This window comes from Harpia harpyja, chromosome 2, assembly GCF_026419915.1.
Source record: "Harpia harpyja isolate bHarHar1 chromosome 2, bHarHar1 primary haplotype, whole genome shotgun sequence".
Taxonomy (NCBI): domain Eukaryota; kingdom Metazoa; phylum Chordata; class Aves; order Accipitriformes; family Accipitridae; genus Harpia; species Harpia harpyja.
In genome coordinates this window covers 72,720,611-72,740,408 of record NC_068941.1, presented here as the reverse complement: position 1 = coordinate 72,740,408, position 19,798 = coordinate 72,720,611, and the positions used below count along the sequence as shown (strand labels likewise).

General features: G+C 33.9%; 1 protein-coding gene across 5 annotated transcripts in view; it reads right to left on the bottom strand.

Annotated features, from left to right (window-relative positions):
* Positions 1-19,798, bottom strand: part of LCORL (ligand dependent nuclear receptor corepressor like) — an 89,187-nt gene that overhangs the window by 11,384 nt on the left and 58,005 nt on the right. The window contains exon 7 of one of the 5 annotated variants that reach the window (XM_052780388.1): positions 6,529-11,414. The exons of 1 other annotated variant lie outside the window; for it this stretch is intronic. In XM_052780388.1, the coding sequence (XP_052636348.1) occupies positions 6,529-11,414 (4,886 nt within the window). Of the gene's footprint in view, positions 1-4,978; positions 11,415-14,933; positions 19,215-19,798 lie in introns of those variants that run through there. 3 more of the 5 variants (XM_052780387.1, XM_052780389.1, XM_052780391.1) reach the window with 3 other exon arrangements.

The window sequence follows — 19,798 nt, the reverse complement described above, 5'->3', positions numbered from 1 at the left end:
AGATGCGTCTTAAGAACAGCATTATTTTATCAATGTACTGCAACCAATCAGAACATCATTTTGAGTCATGACCTGGTTAGGAACCTGATAAAAATGTGTGGAGTACATTTAAATTATTGCTCAGTTACAATAACTTCAGTATTTTATTTGACTAGCAGTGAAATTAATTTCTATTTTCTTTTCTAGCTTTTTTATAAGGCAGTATTAAAAAAATCCTTGCAAACAACAAAGTAATTAAAAAATTCAAATTAACTTCTAAATTGGGACCTCAATCTAGGTTCTATTTACAGTATTTCAAAGAAGTGATTTTCTCTTAAAATGGTACATTAGAAATGTTCTCAGTTCATAGGTAGCACATATCCCTATACAAATATATAGAGGTACAGGTCTATAAATCATACATTTCTATATACTTGTATTTGTTAACAAACAGCTTGGCTTTCCAAACATTTTCTTGTGATTTATCTTAAAATATCTAATAATATCTCTTAAATAACTAGGAAGTAAACTTTGTTAATGAGGACTCTATAAACTTTCTTTGCTAGATTACACACCCAAGAACACCATCATGTTTTATATTACATTGAGACCACAAAGCATGACACTACCTCAATTACCACTAAGGGCAAAACTGTCAAGCTGTGATGTAGTGGTGTGTGCATGTGAATGCAAAATGCTGCTCTTAAAATCTTGGGCTTCCCATATATAACAATTGCCATTCAGATACATCCATCTAATTAGTTGTTGATCACTGTTAAATATCTGGCTTAATTAGAACCTGAAGGCTGTCAAGACCTCTCAGAAACACTCAGTATGCTAGGGAACACTCAAGATTCAAGGCCATTTTAAAGGGCAGAGAGTCTTTCTTTTTCACGTTGACCATAGGAAACACCAGAGAAAAAAAAAGCCTTATGATAAGAAAATGCTGTCCTTGAAATATAGCAAAAATCTTATTTGTATTAAATTAATATCCAGTTACCAAATGAATACAAGGAAGAAGGAACATAAAAAAAGAAATATAATTTCTAACAGCTACCAAATGTTTACCTACATTTGAAACAAAATCTCAGGTAAGTTAATAAGATTTAGCACCACTCTGTAAAGCCCTGCAAACAAATAACTAGACTTTCTCCTGAAATACTTTAAAATAACGAAAACATTGCTATTAGTCTCAAATCTTGTTTAAACAATATCTTTAAGGCACAACTCCGTAATTATAGCAAAATGAAAGGACACCACTAGCAAAAGGATAAACAGTGAATAAATGCAGCATTGTATTTGGCTTGAAAATCTGAAGAAGGTGTTGAATCATCAAAGGACAGACTACAGCTATCTTTTGATTGAGTGAGAGGAATTAGGGAAGGAAAATCTAGCCAAGAATACATGCAAACAACAGCCCAGTCATCTCACACTATTTTAAATCTTTTCCTCGATTCTGGAACCAGAATCTGCAATTTTTGAATGTAATTAACTGAAGATTCTATTATAAGACACTTTACAAAAATTTGATGAAAGAAAAAACCGAACCACTAGCTTTAGCATATAAATGATAGAGGAATGCAAACTAAGGCACAGCTACACATGCTTCTATGAATTAAAGCATCTTTCTTGAACAGGAATATTTTCCCAGAGCTCAACACCAAAATGTGGAATTGTCTCAGAATAATTAACCTGCTTTGTGATGGTCAGACTACTTAAACACTTTATTTACAAGTTAAGTCATCACAGGCTGTGTTGATTGACCTCTATCTAATATCTACTGAAGCTCCGCTTTAAGGCTGTAAACTCTTAACAGAAACGAGGATTTTAAAAAGGATAAGTACTTGTCATATTTTCAGAAGTGCTTGTCAGGCCTGGGAAAACTACTATTTTCTCTTCTAGAGAAAGGCTTAAGCAGAAAGACAGAAGCCTGTCCATATTATATAGTATTAGCAGTTCCCTACAGAAAGCTCAAAAATTTAACCATTTCCTCAGGACTGAGGACAAATGGGAAAGTGTGAGTATGAGTTCCTCAGTTTTTGAGGAAGTAAAATTAAAAAGAGATAACAATACTGAATGATGAACCCCCCCCCCCCCCTTATATATAAAACTGGGTATATAAATCCTGCACAAAGGCTTAATGATCATGACACTAAACTACAGGAATGTCCTTGCAGGTAAAGGAAATGAAAGACTTCAGAGTTGCTTTGAAAGAAGTCTACTATTCAAATAAACAAAAGCAAAATTCCTTAGCTCAGAACCCTCAAAAGAACATGAGGAACAGCATACCCTAAGGCAGTATGTAAATGACCACAGTTTAAAACAAAACCGCACCCAAAATTTATACACCTCACACTAGATCCCATGATGGGAGAAAAAGACAAGGGAAGGAAAGACTATATAACTGCATTTGGCAAGTGGAATTCCAGAGTGTAAAACAAGGAGTATCAGACTGTGGTATTACAGCTGCTGTTGTTGCGTTAAGGGGAATGAGGCAGAGATCATTAAGTTCATTAAATGAGTCAGGATTTATTATACATGTACAGTCAACTATATATCAAGTCTACCTTTCTGCTTTTATACTTTTAAAAATGGCCCACTTAGAATAGTCATTCAGTTCACTACCGTTCCTACATTTTCTATTAATTTTCTTACAGTGTTTTATGGCTGGCTGTGAAAAAGTAACTTCTTGTCTGGTAATCACAGTTATGAAAATTTCTATCTGCTTACTCTGCATCACAGGTGAAACTTATTCTGCAGCCAAGTAACCTTCTGATGAAATGCCTTTGTGAAAAAAGAGTTAAGACATGGCTGTTGAAAAGGATTTCTGAAAATCAACAGATTTAATGACTGTTACACTATGTCTCCCTTGCATTTTACCTAACCTAATATTTTAAATTTGTTCCCTATTAGGAGTGTAGAATGTGCTCCTTCATGAAAGAGAAAGCTGAAGAGACTTGCTAAAAACAATCGTTTTTGTCACTAGATCATTGGTGTGAGACTAATGTCTTCTGCAGTAGTAGGAAACTGATTCACGTTGTGTAGCCTTATCACTACTGGATTGCACTACCATAAGGCAAATATGCAACAAACGATACTGAAATATTAATGCCATACTAATATAGATGTTTAAAAAGAGTTCGCAAAATTTTCCCTCCCAATTTTAAGAAAATTTATGGTAATGGAAGTCAAGTTGAAGAAAAGTTTTGTCTGTTGTCATATTAATATAGATGTTATTCTACGTCCACGATCAAGAGAGCAGTTAGACTCATAAAAATACCAAGTTTTCATAGTTAGATTCCTAACTCTTGTAGTCAACTTTGAAATGATTACAAAGATTAGCAAATTCTCATTTTAAGTACTGCATTAACTTAATCTCATTAAGATAGCATTTAAAAACAGCATTCAAATATAATGAAAAATTAAAATTGAAAATTTATATTTTCTGCCAACAAATACAATAGATTTTCTTCTAAAACTCCAGACTACTTGAAGAAAAGCAAAATTATAAGGGAGAAAATGGAAAAGCTCATTTTTGATGAAGAAAATATCCTAGCTTCAAGTGACTGGAATTGATTTTTAAAAGCTTTTCTGTGTGAACTCCCACCCTGATACAAAGGGTAAGTAAACAGGTATGTCATGTCATCCCAGCATGCAGTACTGCCTGCTACTGTAGTAGGTCCATGGCCTCCTTTGCATCTCCACACCCTCTGAAGTAGATTTTTAAAATATTCAGTACATTCTAAGTTCCTAAAATGGAGTCTTTTATAGTGACCGATTTTATTGTTGGATAATAGTTTCTCTTATTTTAGCTTGGCTCTCTTGAAGCCTTTTTGGATCTAGTTTAGCCAAGTCCAAAGGACGTGAATGTGGTCTTTAGTGTTATAAGGAAACACAGTGAACCACTCTCATGGAAAGAAAACATAACATAAATGCTTTCCTAAAAACATACTTATGTAATTTTCTTTGCCACCACAGACAGTAATAACGTTTCAGCGTTGCTAAAGAAATTAAAATGGCCAGAACATAGATTTACAGTAAAAGGATACTGCCCCTCAACACATCAAATACATTGTTGAAGCAACAGTTCAGAAGTCAAGTAGTAACAAACAGCATATGGACCAATGTATCTACCATCCACCTTATCTTGGATAAAACAGACAATATGAAAAAGTGATTAACTCTCTTCTGTTGCTACAATGAGTACATGGCTAGTTCTGGTTGCTTGATACTACCCTGAGCTGCAAGAACTCAATTGCTTTATTCCCACTTGCACATTCTAAGAAAAACTGAGTATACATAAAAATTTAATAACAATGTTCTGCCTACCTGCCACAATAAAACAGCATCACAACACCTGCCTCTTTCAAGAATATTCGGTAAGACACCAAGATCAGTAAAACTTGGGAGAAAAACTTTAAATATTGACCATAAATGTATATATAAGAACAATTCAAGTATGACAACAGAACAATGATATAATTTACGATATCACATCAACAAAAATACAGTCCAAAGAACATATGAATGAATAATGATGTTTTCATGTGCATTTAACTTCCAGATGCAGGAATTATGTTTGAAAACGCATGCACAGCTAGAAATCATGTTCCCTCTTTTTAGCCAGTAGCTATAATCTAGACTAAAAATGTTAGTATGATTTCCTTGGCTAGTGCAGACAGTACACAATGTTGAATCAACATGCCAAAACAAGACATCCTCTTCTATATCACGCAATCCCCTGATACTGCAACAGTACCCCTAAAAAAGATTTGGGGTTACAAGTGTGGAGAAAATTCCAGAATCGTAATTCTTTGTCTTTTAACATTTATCAATGAACTTTCTGTCATATCCTTTCTAGAGACAATGATTGATATGAGAAACTATGAGTAAAAGGGAAAATAACAAAAATTGTAAATGAAATAATGTAAAATACCAAAATAGTTATCAGATTTCCTAAAGATCCAAAACTAAAGGAGGAAAGTTATCAGGTAAATAAAATTGTGTCCCAATTAAAACTAACATGAGACCATATCACAGTAATAGGTCTTACATTGCCATAGCAAGAAAAAGTTTAAAGATAAATATAATTCGAATGTGAAATTTTCTCAACTACAGTCAAAATTATGAAATAAAAGTATGAGAGAGCTCTTTCTTAATTTGCAAAAAAGAAACAGATAGATGTTGCCCTTTCCTTTTCTAGTTCTGGCTTTTTTACTGCAAACTTGTGTCAAGGTTTGAACTTCTCAAAAACAAGTTTTTATGTTGTTTCACCCCAAATCAGTGAATTAAAATAGAAAAGAATAGTCTAAATATAAAAAATGCTGTACTTTGGAAAAGCAGGGTTACATTGAATGAGCTTAATATGAAGAATTTTATATATCACATAAAGCACAAAAGAAATAAAGAGCCATAATAACAAGAGCCATAATATTGTTTATATTACAACTTAAATTAACTTTTCAGTTTATTATCAGGGACAGTCTTCCACAACATAGAATACAAAGGGGGATGTAAGATTTTGCTCTAATATTTTGAATATGGTTTCTCTTCTTTCGGGCAATATAATCAGATTAGCTAATACAATATTGTTTCTACAACTGAATACTTCTGCAGTAATTGAATTCCTATTGCAGAACTTTTTTTTTCACTTGGTGAGTATTTCACACCTTAGTTATTTTATTGAAATGAGTTGAGACTTCTGTTTAAGGAGATCTCTTCATCCAACAGGAGAAATAATTTCACAAGTGTACCCTATTTGTAAGTAATATAATGGCCTTTCTGAGATCACAGTTGTATTACAATGTATTATAAATATCTAGCTTTAAAAATGGATTTAATTTCACACTAGCCTAAAAAGATGCCAAGTCAATACATTTAGCATAGTAACTGTATATTGTACTTGTCTAGAATAATTTTGCATTTTAAATTGCTCTGTAAGGATTCAATGCGCAAACCCTTTAGAGTCAGCAGATTTCATTTGGCATTGAAAGGATACTAAAACGGATCTCTGAATGAATACTTCTCAGAAGCACACAGTACTATTTTTTACTGTATAATTATAAAACCATTACAGATTTATATTATAAATCATTCACTGACAATTTTTTTTAAACAACTATATGTTAATACATTGAATTTCTGCTTTTATAATTTACCCCTCCTCACAATATAAGAAACTACACAGCGGAATGAAATTCTGTTCCTTTTGAAATCAGTAACCAGTGCAACTGACTTCAGATATGTCAGAACTTGATTTGTTGTCTGTCTGAACTATATTAGCTAGCTCTTTTTATCTTGCTGTGTTATAGCTGTCATAGAATGTAACACACCTATTGTAGCCAAAAGATTCATGTAAAATATTATATAAATTTTAAAAATGCACTTTCTGCATTATTCTGATGCTATACAATGTTTAATTTAATGACTTCTCTGAAATTAAAATGAGTATCATGCAATAAAAAAAATAATTCCAAAGTGCTTAGTTGTCTGACTTCTCCAATTCTTTAAGATTGCAATTTTAAGATGAAGGGGGGAACAGGAACTTACCTACTTGGTACTTTGGGTAATAAGTTGCCATTTGTCCACTACTGCATGATTGTCTCTTATGCCTTTTTCTTATATTTGTATCAGTGGTCTCCCATTGTGGACTTTTTCTTTTGTTTATTCTGATAAGAACTTCAGAACTACCAGCAGGATTATCATCATGGTTTACATCACTAATAAATTTTCTGCTGTGAAACTGGTCATCCAGCCTTTCAGTCACTTTAGAAGAATTAGATCCTTTAGATGTTTCCATTTCATTTTCTTGTTTCTTTAATGCATTTTGCTTAGTAGAATGGGACCTTAAAAGAGGATGTCTTTTTTCTTCCATATAGGCCTGAGTGCTTTTACTTTCAACAGCTTCGGGAGAATAAATGACATTATTTAACTTAAATGAATTATGCTGCTCAATATGGTTGATTTTTCTCAGAAATATCCTACAATCTTTAAAGGTTTTGGCTTTCCAAGTATTTTGAAACAGTTTATCTTGGCTTTGTTCTTTTCTAACATTTTGTTGGCAACAAATTGTTCCATTTGTCTCTGCATGTGACTTAAGTATATTTGCTAAACCAGGATGTGGGTTAAAGTCAGAAGATCCCATCATCTGTTGAACAAATGCATCTCTGGCTTCATTTTCAGTTGGCAAGAGGCTACTCTGAGATTCTACCAAAGTCTGAGTGGGCTGGATTTCTACTGTATTTTTTTCCTGGAGCTTGGGCATTTCATCATTGGTTTCCCCACTTGTACTTTTAAACAACTGGCTTTGGCAAAAGAACTGCAAATTTTTCTTTTTTGATTTCCAGCCTCCAGGAGCCTGATTATAGAGCTTTTTCGTTTGTCCCCACCTATCACGCTGTAGCTTCTTAAATTCGTTTCTTTTTAATCTGGCTAATGTAAAATTACTTTTCATGCTTAAGACCGGAGACCTCACCATGTTATGTAATATTTGTAATTTCCCTGCTGGTTTTGAAGGAGAGGATAGTGCAAACTTTTTAAAGTGCTTTCTGAAAGGGCAAGTACTAAGATCAGCTTGTTTAGTTTCCATCTTTATCTCTCTAGTACTAACTACTTCTAAAGGATTGCGAGCATTTGCCTTTCTCACTAGAGAGAGAGACTGTGTTTCTGTAGTTTGCATAAACCAGGTGCAGAGTTCATTCATATTACACTTTTTCTTAAAAAGCATTTTTATAGGTGATGTTTCAAGTTCTACAAGGCAGGAGTCTAAAGGGTTTGACATTTCAGTATTACAGTCTTGTTCAACGGGATCCCTTTTTTCACATACACATTTATCAAACTCATTTCCCCCCACTTGCAACCAGGTATTAGTTATCTGTTCAAATCTATTATTTAGTTCTTCCAACAAAGTGTCACTTGAAGTGGAAGTAGCCCACCACCTGAGAGAGGGATTCGATGAAAAAATGGGATCCGATGATACTTCATTAACGGGCCCGAGTTCACCCTCCTTAAGAGCCTTTTTTGCATTTCCTGAATTTCTCAGTTCTGAGGTATCTTTGGATGCTGTGCTCCGATTTGATTGCCTATGTTTTTCTTTTCTGTCTTTAGCTTTTCTCAAATGGAGTTTGTAAGATTTATGTAGTAAGGCACTTCTACAAGTAAATGCACTAGAAGATGCTAATGAATGTAAAAAATGCAGTGAAGGTTTTCTGTCTCTAGCAGAATGCCTCAATGGAATTTCGCGTTTTCTTGACACTGTTGTAATAACATTGTTTGATCCATCCTCTCTAGAATCTTTCTGTGTGCTCTTTACTTGACCCATATTATTGCACAGTTGATTTTTTCTCTCCTGTGGTATGTTTTTTTCTAACACATTCTGCTGTTGTAAAGGAGGCGAACAGTTGCTAATACTCACTTTTCTTTCCTGAGGTGAAACTCGATTAACAGTCACTGATATGCCAGAGATTTTTACTTTTGCTGGCCTACCAGGTTTTCGAATGGTGGTTAACGGTTTCTTAATTGGCCGTATAATATTGCTGCAAGGATGTGGCGATGCTAAGTTACTCTTGATAGGTCTGACATAGTCATAACCAGAGACCTCGTTTTCAGTGGAAGAATTCTGTAAGGCTTTTACTATTTCAGTCAAAGCATTTTCAGTTTCTGCATTGTGCCTCGCTTTGCTGTGGTCATTGGCAAAAGTAGAATCAATGTGTTGTGTGGGCAGAATGCTAATTACATTTAGATTACCTTCAGAAACATGCCTCTTAGTTCTTCTTGACCTTCCGAAAACAACTGTCACAGTAATATTTTTCTTGCTGTTAACTTCTTCCATTACTGCTGCATCAGATTTGGTACTTTTACTGTCACTTCTAAGTTCAGGTCTAGGTTCTGTGCTTTCAGTCATGTCTATTTTTGGTTTTGGAGGCCGTCCAATAGGTCTCTTAACCTGCTTAACAACTTGAGGACCTATCTTCTTTGGTCTACCAGGTTTTCTTTTTAAAACTGATTCACTGCTACTGCTTGATTTCTCCACAACTTCATCATTTTGTTTCAAGTCATTTAAGTTAGTTTGATCAACTGGACAAGAGCTTGTAATTGCTTCTGCATAAACACAACCTGACTCCTCCTTGGTATCATTTTCACTGTAATCACAATCCTTGATGCAGATTGCATGAGAAAGGTCTCCTGCGGCCTGTTTGTCTAACAAAGTGTTTGCATGCCCCTGAAACAAACAAATATCTGTGCTTCCTTTAGAAGATGCAGCTGCAGATGTCAAAGTATATTTGACTCCTTCATTACTATTAACCTCTGAGACAAACATAAGCTTAATAGGACTAGAGTAATTTAAGGGAGATGAGATGTCCCCAGCTTCAAAAGTTGTATGCAAGTCCACGTTATTGGAAGTTGAACTGGATGAATCAAAGGTCAGAGATTTCAAAAGGCTGTCAGTAATTTCTTGATCTATAACCATTTCTTGTCTGTTTGTTGTCACACACAGAGTTTTGATTTTACTGCTGCTTGGCACGTGTGAATGTGGAAGGAAGCTTTGTCCTGTGTATCCCATTTCACTCAGAGTGAAAGGTAAGCCTCTTCTAGCAGCTGGATTCATAACCTGTTCATAAGCATTATCTTTTAATTTTTGGCTTATTTTGTAACTATCCAGCAATGAGTTGTTAGTCTTTCTGGCTAGGTTTATTGTATCTTCTAAACGTTCTACAACAACTTGCAGATTTGTGTCTCTCACAATTTTGCTTATGTTTATGTCACTGCATCTTTCAGCATGAACATCTTTATTTATTTTGATTTTTTCCAAACTTTCTAAAGACTTTTTTGCATTGGATGACTTTCTAAACACAATATTGTTTGTTACATACACTGAATACCATCCAGGAGGCACAATGTTACGTTTAGTTCTGCCCATGATTCCATTACTCTCATCCTTTAGAGGAATCTGATCTGTCTCTCTTAAGGTTGCACGATCTCCTTGTGTTTTTGTGAGTTTCGCCTGGCTGGCTGCAATAGCACTGTTTTCTGAAAGAACTAGAAAGCCGGAGCTGGTCTGAAAATTAGGAAGAGGTAGTTTGAAAGACTCTGTTTGGTGTACTGGAAAGCACATTGGTTTGGTTTGGCAATTCATGCATGGATTACTTTCAAGATGTTGCAAAGCCTCATCTTCTATCACAGTAAAATTGTGTCTTTTATTTGGATATATTTTATCAATTTTTTTTGTAGATTTCTTTGCATTTCTCTCAGAAATTGACTTTTTTCTTACAAGAGTTTCATCAAGGCTTGCAAGCTCCCTCTTGATTTGCAAAGACTGTCGTCGAAAGAGTGGTGAATCAGGAGAATTATACATTGCAAATAAAGTTTCCTGACGCTTGCGAAATCTTGTTTGGATAATTTTATTTTCCATTTGTTTATCATGTTGGCGAAGTAATTCCATAAAGCTGTAATCACTTGCCTTAGCACTATGCAAAAGAGAGGTTATGAAGTCTCCTAATTTGACATCATTTTCTGGTGCCCTGTCACTGCTAGAAAGTTTTACAAGATTTGTTGCTATATCTGTAGTGTCTATTGATTTTAACTTTTCATTAATACGGTCCATTAAATCTTGAAAAATGGCAGAATGTTCACCTTTCTCAGCCTTCTCAGAATTTATATAATAATTGTTGCTTTCTTGGTCTATTGATAGCAACGTTCCATCTGAATATCTGGTCTCTTTTCCTCTGTGTGTTTTACCTTCATATTCAAATTCTCCTTTGCTTCCTTCAGCTGGCAAGAGGGACGGAGGCTGGCTGATGGATATTTCAAGCTTGTTATTGTCTAAAGTTGGAAAATCTATAACTGATCCTTCTGATGATTCAAATTCTTTACTCTGTACAGGTGATAGCGGAGGTGGCGATGGGCTGCGAGATCTATTCGAATTTTTAATGCTGTTCAAGAGATCTGAGTCCTTAGTTGAATATGTACATGCTGCTGCTTTCACAGAATGCCTGTTACAATTTTGCAATTGCTCAGCACAATACTTATGAGAACTACATGCTTTGTTCACCATTGTCTTAATACGTCCAATTGCTACAGCTTGGCATGACAAAGAATGGAAATCTTTAATACAAACAGACAGAGGTGGTAAACAAGTGTTTGGTCTTTGATTTTGTAAACAGCACCTTTTTGTCAGCATATGTCCATTGCAATTGCAAAATGAAATGTGAACATCCTCTTCAGTAAGGGAACTGGGAGTTTCAGAGTGGACCAAATGTGTTTGCTTACAACCGCAAACTATAGGAACATTTTCATCTTGTATTAAAAATTTTAACATAGCCAAAGTCTGTTGCCAGTGATATGAACAAAAAGACTCCAAAACTTTGTTTAATGTTGATTTTCCTTTTTCCAAATTAGCTGTTTCCTCTGAATTTGCATCAGCTGTTGAGCTTGAACTGAAAATGAAAACAAATCAAAACAAAATATAAATTACAGTAAAACACCATATCTAATGTTTGTTATAATGGTTAAACTCAAGCCTAGAAATCTGAAGTTTGCAAAACAGTTCTGTTCTATTTACACTATTCAATCATACTTGCAAGTGTCACTAGCAATGATGTGCATCTTATCTATAGCAGTGATACTCTTACCATAAGAAAAATAATCAGGAAGAAATTAAGGGACAAAAAGAATAGTTCGAAACATAGCTTCTTGTATCTAATGTAATTACAATAATGTTAACTTTCTGATATTTCAAACTACCTTAGTCATTAATGAAGGAAAACCTCACCAAGAACCTGGGGAGCTTAGTATTACTGCCATTTCACAAACTGAGGCACAGAGCGGGTAAATGACTTGCCTAAGGCCACAATTCAAGGTTGTAGCAGAGGCGAGAATGGATCCATCTCTCCTGAATCCCACCCTAAGATATTTATATACCAAATTGTATTGAATGCTCTTCAGGATACTCTTAAAGATCCTTCTAAAGACATTTTTATTTACATACTTTTTTTTAAAGAACACTAAATAGGCTAACAGAAAATGGAAAAAATAGCCACTTGCTACTGTTACTGTTCTTTGCAGATAAATTTCCCTTCTAGTTTTTCAATAAATTGCAGCGGTGCATCGCAGGCTCTTCATTGCAATATATTACACACACACACACACACACACACACGTGCGTGCGCGCGCACACACACAGAGTCTTCTTCATTAAACAAAAACAGAGATAATCGTCACTGGAATAAATAACTTCTGTGATAAAGGTTAATATCCTTTAGATCTCAAATACAGGGTAGGCCTATATCTAAAGACAACTTCTGAGCAGTTGTTCTCAAAGATATTAACTCAAAATAAAATCACTTATAAAATACTACCTTAACTATTTAATTAATTTCTTATAAATTATTAAAACTAATGTCACTACTTACCTAATCATTTATATTGAAAAGCTGAAAATTTCCCATGGTAGAAATTAATACAGATATTTCTTCAATTAAATACAAATCCTTGTGCTGGATAGCAACTATCAACAGATAGTTAATACCTAATTCAAGTGTTTTACTGAAACCAATTGCATGAGCAGAAAATATTAGAATTCTGTTTTAGAAAAGTATGTATTGTTTAAACATATCACCAAACTCTGAACATGACACTAACTTTTTGCCCTACTATTATCTCCTGTAATTTTTTGCATTTAAGCCTGTACTTTGGAAAAATATCATTTTGATTGGGTTTACAACTGTATTGATCGAAGAACAAACATATTTAAAATTTAATGTGCTGTGTTTATATAAAGTTACCTATTCATTAATTAGCTCATATCCAATGTTATCAGCATCAACACTAACTTTTAGCTTCAGGTTTCTTACTCGAAGTTATACATACTTTTTATTGTCCTACACGGATTTTAAAAGTTTAGAGCTTAAAACCAGCCAACTATGCTTAATAATTCCTCATTATTTTTCCTTCTCCTGTAATATTTAGTACGAAACGGTATATATTCAAAATCAAGCAGCTAGATGGTACTGACTCATAAAAGCATAAGATTATTGTGATGGTACTAGCTGAAATTGCGATTATGTTTAAACTGAAATAACTGAATTCTTGAAAAGAAAAAAACCCTCTTTGCACTTGCAATCTAAAGTAAAAACAGCATTATTCAAGGGCATGTCATTGTCAGGATTTAACTGTTTTTGAAACACCACTTCACTGAGAAGAGTCTGAGTGTTACTCAGTCCAAACAACTCAGGAGTCACGAGGTGTTGAAATGTATCACTATGCTTGTGAAAACAAAGCTTATTCTTGTAATACAATTATGGATAAAAACTAATTGCCCTCCCCACCACGACTTTAATTAAATAATGTTCTGAAAGGCCAGATAGAAAAAAAATGAACACGGCACTCGGTCTTCAATATTTTGCTTGTAAATCACAGTAAGTGTGTTAAGTAGAATTTGCTAAAAAGATGGCTATAGTACAGTCTTTTTAGACCAAATCTCTAGACAGCTATCTTTCTGTCTGTCTAGACTTGCAAGGTATGTCTAATGGAGTTTCACTGGAGAGCTTTAGTTCTAGAGGACCTCTATCCGTAACTGCTATTTAAAATATGCTCACTGGTGGAAGAAACTTCCAGAGCCCTAAAGCCTTCTCAAAGTCAGTAACCAAAATTTCCAAAGGCCCCAAAACTGCTTTGAATTTGCTATGTGGAGATCAACCTGTTGTATAAAGTAATAATAGCCTGGTTATCACAGACATACTGGATATCCTTCTAATATGATTTCTTTCCTGGTTATCTGCCCTTGTGTAACGTCTATAATCTGCTTTCCTTTAGGCATGTGTTAGTTTCTAAAGCTGACAGACAACTTAACTTCATCTAGCCTATTGCAATAGTACCACATTCCAAATGATCTTCCAAGTTTGTGAAAACACATCAACCCTTTACTTGGTCGCCATTTAGGAACAGAGCTTATTACGCAAACACAGATTAAAGCAACACATTTTCTTTAAAGGGTCTCTCTGTAGAGCTGTCCATATATTTAAACAAACTATTTTTTAATAGCCTTTCAATACAATTATGGAATTATATTTCAGTTTCCTGTAATTCCTTCCTATAGCCCTTTAAATTTGTGTTGTCACACAGTAGTTTAGACTATCCTCAAGATAAAAGGCTTACACAATAATTTCATAGAAGGAAGAGCTATCACTTTCACAATTGCATACTCCCTTCATAGAACTGTCTTACATTTCCTACAAAAAAAGAGGGCGAGAGGGGTTAGGAAATAGAGGGGTTGAGAGCCGAGAGGATCAGTACACACTGCTCCCCCACTACCTTTTGTGCACAATATCTCTGAAGACAAAAGTTAACCATGGAATGACATTATTTCCCTGCTGGTGGGCAGGGGCAGTTAATACCATGGAGTGGGGATTGACTGGAGTCCAAAACTGGCACAAAGGCAGAGGCATGACAAGGTTAAATACTAGCCTTTCAGCTTATTATTTTATGTATAAAAAAAAGTAAAACTTTGCCTCCTCCACAAATCCAAAAAACTATCAGGAAAGAGCTCTATCAGAGGACTCCTAAAAGATGTCCTTCCCTAGCATTCTATCCTCTGTTGTCTCAGCCACAGACAAGATAGATCAATCTAGCAACTTCTTTGCAGACCGGGAACAGGAACAAAACTGGGAACAGAACATACTTTCAAGTACTCATATGAACAGCAGAGAACGATTATAGAAATTTTGTCTTATAGAAATGTTTGGGTTTTGACTTTACTAAGTAAATAAATCCCTCAAAAAAAGCTATATATTATCTGTAATATATAATAGATAATTTTTAGCTGCAAACTAAAGGATGTAATTGTTATAAAATTAGTTTTCCGAATTTCTTCTCATTTATGAATAATGCATCAATTCTGAGAAATCATCCTTTCTTAAAGCTAATATTTCTGATATATAAAATTATCATAGTAAATTAGTCATTATGTGCTTAGTTTGTACAGTTCTTGATCTTATGTCACTGCTAATAAACTTGTGCCTCAGGAGTAAGTCAAATGAGTCAGTGTACAGGCTTTTGTTTCTTTCTTTTTTTTTTTTACTGAATGAGCAAATCAATCACACATCAGTGTTGTAAATTTATGTGCAAAAGCATTGAAGTGCTTTACTACAAATTACAACGTAGAAACACGTTAACTAAACAATTAAATTCATACAATCAGATTTAGGAATATAACAACACAAAGAAGAAACAGAATTACAGTACATTTACAACACAAGACAAATACATGGAATTCATTAGAAAATATTGTAATAAATAATTCATGAATTATAGTGCAATTGATTTATGCATAAATATAACTAATTGCCTAAAAATCAGTTGTTAACAAAAATCTGTCAAAAATCAAGGCAGCCACAGAGTTTTACTAAATTACTGCGACAATGGAAATACTGCAATTAAAAAACAAATACAAGTATTTGTACTGTAAACAACTAAAAAAATCAGTCTCACTAAAGTTAATATACAATTTAATATAAAATTGTCATTAGCTACCAGAAATGGTTTAAACAGCTTTACTGAGCAGTAGTTCTAAAAACAGAGGCACTGTTTTTTAATATAAAATACTCGAGAAACATTCAAATAAGTAGAAAGCATGTAGGGCTTGCTTTCGCCTTCATTTAAAATTCTGCTGAAACAGGAATTTTCAGAAATTGTCAATTACTAAGTAGTGACTGGTAACTGAATTTATAAAACAGTTCAAAATGTGTAATTTAAATGACATTTAATGGAATACATAGGGATTGGGGAAGGAGAATTTACACATTTCCCTGCCTTTCCTTAGTTGTGTAATCAAAGGTTAGCCTAATAATTAGAAACAAATAATTCTGTTCCTTTAAACACTTACAGGTTGAGTATCATCTATAAACTATCAAAAAATATTTTAATATACTATTTCTGACCAAAAAATAAATACAAGTACTAAAATGTTGAAAATTAATTATAATATTACATACAAAACTACTGAGTACTGTTAAGTCAATAGTAAAATGATCCCTGATTTTATGAATCCTGTTAATTTTTTGGTCAGGTCATCTTTTAAATGATATAAAAAGAGTACTGTAACTTGCCTTCAATATAAACTTCTGACTCAAATTTATAACATTGTCTGAGAAGTAGAAAACATCAGTATGGTACAAATATTAGGCAATGTATTGAAGCCCCAAATTTTTGCAAGTAAAACTGTATAAAGACAGATCTTGAAACATTTAAGGTTTTTTCAACTTCATTTTTCTGTGGGGATATATTCACAAATTAATCCTTCCGTCCCTCACAAAATATGGCTTAATTCTTTTAAAATAAAAGATGACCCTGACGTCTGCTGTTTTGTGACCTCCTTGTTATCAGGTACAGTTCTGCTTAAGAAAAGGATTCATTCTGTAATATGCAAGTAAACCTTAATCACTGAAGAAGATTCAGTATAGATCTGAGAGACCAAAGAACTGAGACACTGGTTGTGCAGTTTCAACGGATTATTCTGTTTCAAAATGGAAGTTGTTATTTTTCAGTAGCGTTAAATAAATATGGGCTAGATTTTGCCATCGACATTGCAGTATGCTCTCCACTGAATTTAATGGCAAGTTTATAAATCAAATTACCTGATGTGGCCCATATGTATCTAATGTCCCATTTCATTTATATAATTAACCTATACACATGCAAATTTAAGTGGGGAAAAAAATGTATGCATGTGCACCAAATGTATAAAAGTTGGAAAAAAGTCTTTTTCTATGCCAGATTAGATGCATACAGAAAAAATTACATTTTGAGAGGAAAAGGGCATTGATGTTCAGTATTGAATGTATGAAGCAAGCCCCCATTCTTCATATGTAGACATATACTTTGTGATATTACACAAAAAAATTAAGTATGATATCAAGTCCAATGTGAATACTTTGAAATTCATGTAAAAACTGCAATATGAAGGTAATTGGTCTCCCTTAAATTCTATTAAAAGTTACATATTTAAAGTGAACTGCCTAACTTCTAACTACCAAATTTATAAAGAATTTATATTATTGAAAGTTCAAAACAGCTTCACTGTTTAATATTTGTATTTCTATCAAGACCCTGAACTGCAAATTTGGTTATTAGCAAAATGATAATGTAACTTGGTATTCATTTTGATAAACTGAAAATGTTTTGAAATGTCACAGCAGCAAATACATTACAGTTACAGTGAGGTTTTTCAATAGGAGTGTGACACAATCCTTAAATAAATTTTAAGTAGTCATAACATCAACTAACCAGCACATTTAAACAAAAAAACCCAAACAAACCCAAACCATTCTCAAGCTCATTCTGTGCACATTATGAACATGCTCTAAGTTGCATTCCAACTTTCTTTTTAAACCTTACAAGTTACCTTATTTGTCAAACTAAAAAGGAAAATTATGTTAAAGTTTAAATTATTTTATGCTCTTAGTATTCCATCTTATTTCATATTTAATAATTCTATAACTACAGTAATTTCTCAGGTTTCATAAGTGTACACTTTGTAAACACCAATTTCTTTCTAAACCAACAACAAAATTTTCTTAAAATGATAAAAAATGCAGTTTATGCCTGCTAAACACACATTTTAATAATGAAATGTTTTTCTTACTTGTATTGGATACTTAAGTAACGATGAACTTTTTTTATTTCACAGAATGTACTATATCCTACTAATACTTCACAAACCCACTTCCTTGTAAGGAATTAGCTTTTTAAAAAAATCTCTTGCTTTGTATAATCTGAGTTACTTACAAATTATTGCAAGTATTCTGTGAAGTATAAAAGTCTGCTAACCCTTGGTTGTGTATTTCCATAATAAGATGGATTATTGAATGGGTAGAGTGGTTCTTCACCAATTAAAAATTATGCTTCACATGACAAATACTTGTTTTCCAAAACATCTTTATGCTATTGACTACTAAATAAAACCTGAATCTTTTCACCTATTTATACAAGGATTATATTAAATACACACTATCAGAATTAAGTGAGCAACTCTATAATTCTGTCCACAGTGAAAACCCTGAATAAAACTATTTTTCAAAAGGCATGTATGTGGTTTTTGAACTGTATAATTTCACGTTTTCTGTCAGAGTGAGCATATGTATTTCTCACACTGTGTGTGTATACAGACATACATACACACACACAAAACAATTTGCTAACTATTATTCTACACAGGCTTGCTACTATTTTTGCAGCTGCCAGTCCCTGAATCTGTCATATTAAATAAGCCAGTATCTGGTAATCGGAGTTTCTTCTTCGGTGGAGTCTTCAATGTTCCAGATCTCTCTTTTACTTTATATTCTAAAGTGCTGTGAGGTACCCCATAAATTCCTTGTGCTTTGGAAACACTCATTTTCCCACTCATTACCATTGCAATTGCTTCTTCCATTATTTCATGATCATACTGCCGATAGCGGCCACGTTTTTTTCTTGGTTGCTTATTATCTTTACGATCCAAACTATCTTCTGTATTTTCTGAGGTTCCATCTACTGTCCCATTCTTAGCATTAAGACACAAAGGAGAGAGGTCCCCATGCAGAAAGTAGGAGTCAACACTTGAGTGAGTTACAGGTCCAGAACATTCAATTTTGTTCTGTTTAGGGAGTATATTTTTCAATTTTTGAAGCGCTGATCCTTCTAAGACTGAGGAGGTTTTAGAAACGTGGTACATAACATCCAGAAGACCAGCAGTATCAGACTGTGGTTTGGATACAGAACTTATTCTTAGCTGAGGAATTTTTAATTGTACAGTAGGACTTGAAGTTTCATATTGTAGATTTTCACTTTTTTCTTTAAATTGAGTGACCATTCTCTGTAGAGTTAACTGGTGGAGGTAACTGGAAGCTGTTGGGAATTTTAATTCTGAGGTTTCAAGTAGACTGAGTTTACTTTTTTCTGTGCGCTCTGCTTGAGCTCTTGCCCACAAGGCTACTTTTTGTAGGACTGCACAAGTTTCTTTACTGTCTTTAAATGAATAACTATCATTGAAATCTCGAGTTTTGTTTTTAAAAGGTGCAGGCTTTCCTGCTGGTAAGGCTTCTAAGTGGAGAAGTAAAGTTTTTTGAGGTATGCCATAAAGTATGCCTGCTTTATTTATGTCCAGTGCTCCAGACTGAATGTCTTTCAAAGCTTTTGAGAGCAAACCATCTGCAAACTCAGCACTTCTTTCCACATAGTCCTCTCTGTGTCTGTGTAGTCTCCTGGATGGATGGAATGAAACGATGGTAAACTGATGTATGAGAGACTCTCACACAGCTATGGAAGGGAAGGGTCCACTCCTTTATTATACTCCTTGCTTCGGTAACATCACTGCTTCTGATACTTTTAAGCCTTTGAGATGTGGTAGTTAAATGATTATCCTAGCAAAATGTTACAGTTCTGGTAGGACAGTGTGTCAAAAATCATACGGTGGCTTCTACAGCAGCCCTTCCAAGAACTTTATATCCTAGCTCAGTATTTGATAATATTCTCATGTGCTTGCTATATTTCCTTGTTCACATGCTTGCAGAGCAACACTGTTATAAATTTAATTATACAATTAACGTTCCATTAAATACCCAAATCCTGAAGGAGTTTTTGTTAGTAGAAACGTGACGTTACCGCTAAACAAGTAATAAAAGAGTCAACCCCCTCATAGAAAATTTGCAGCAATAAGTACGTAACTACACACAAACATCCCAGACTTACACAAAAATAGGCTTTCTACAACAATAAGATAAAGTGCTGTAGTTAACAATCAAGTCCATTTTGGCAAATTAAAACACAGTTTTAAAAACTTCTAGCC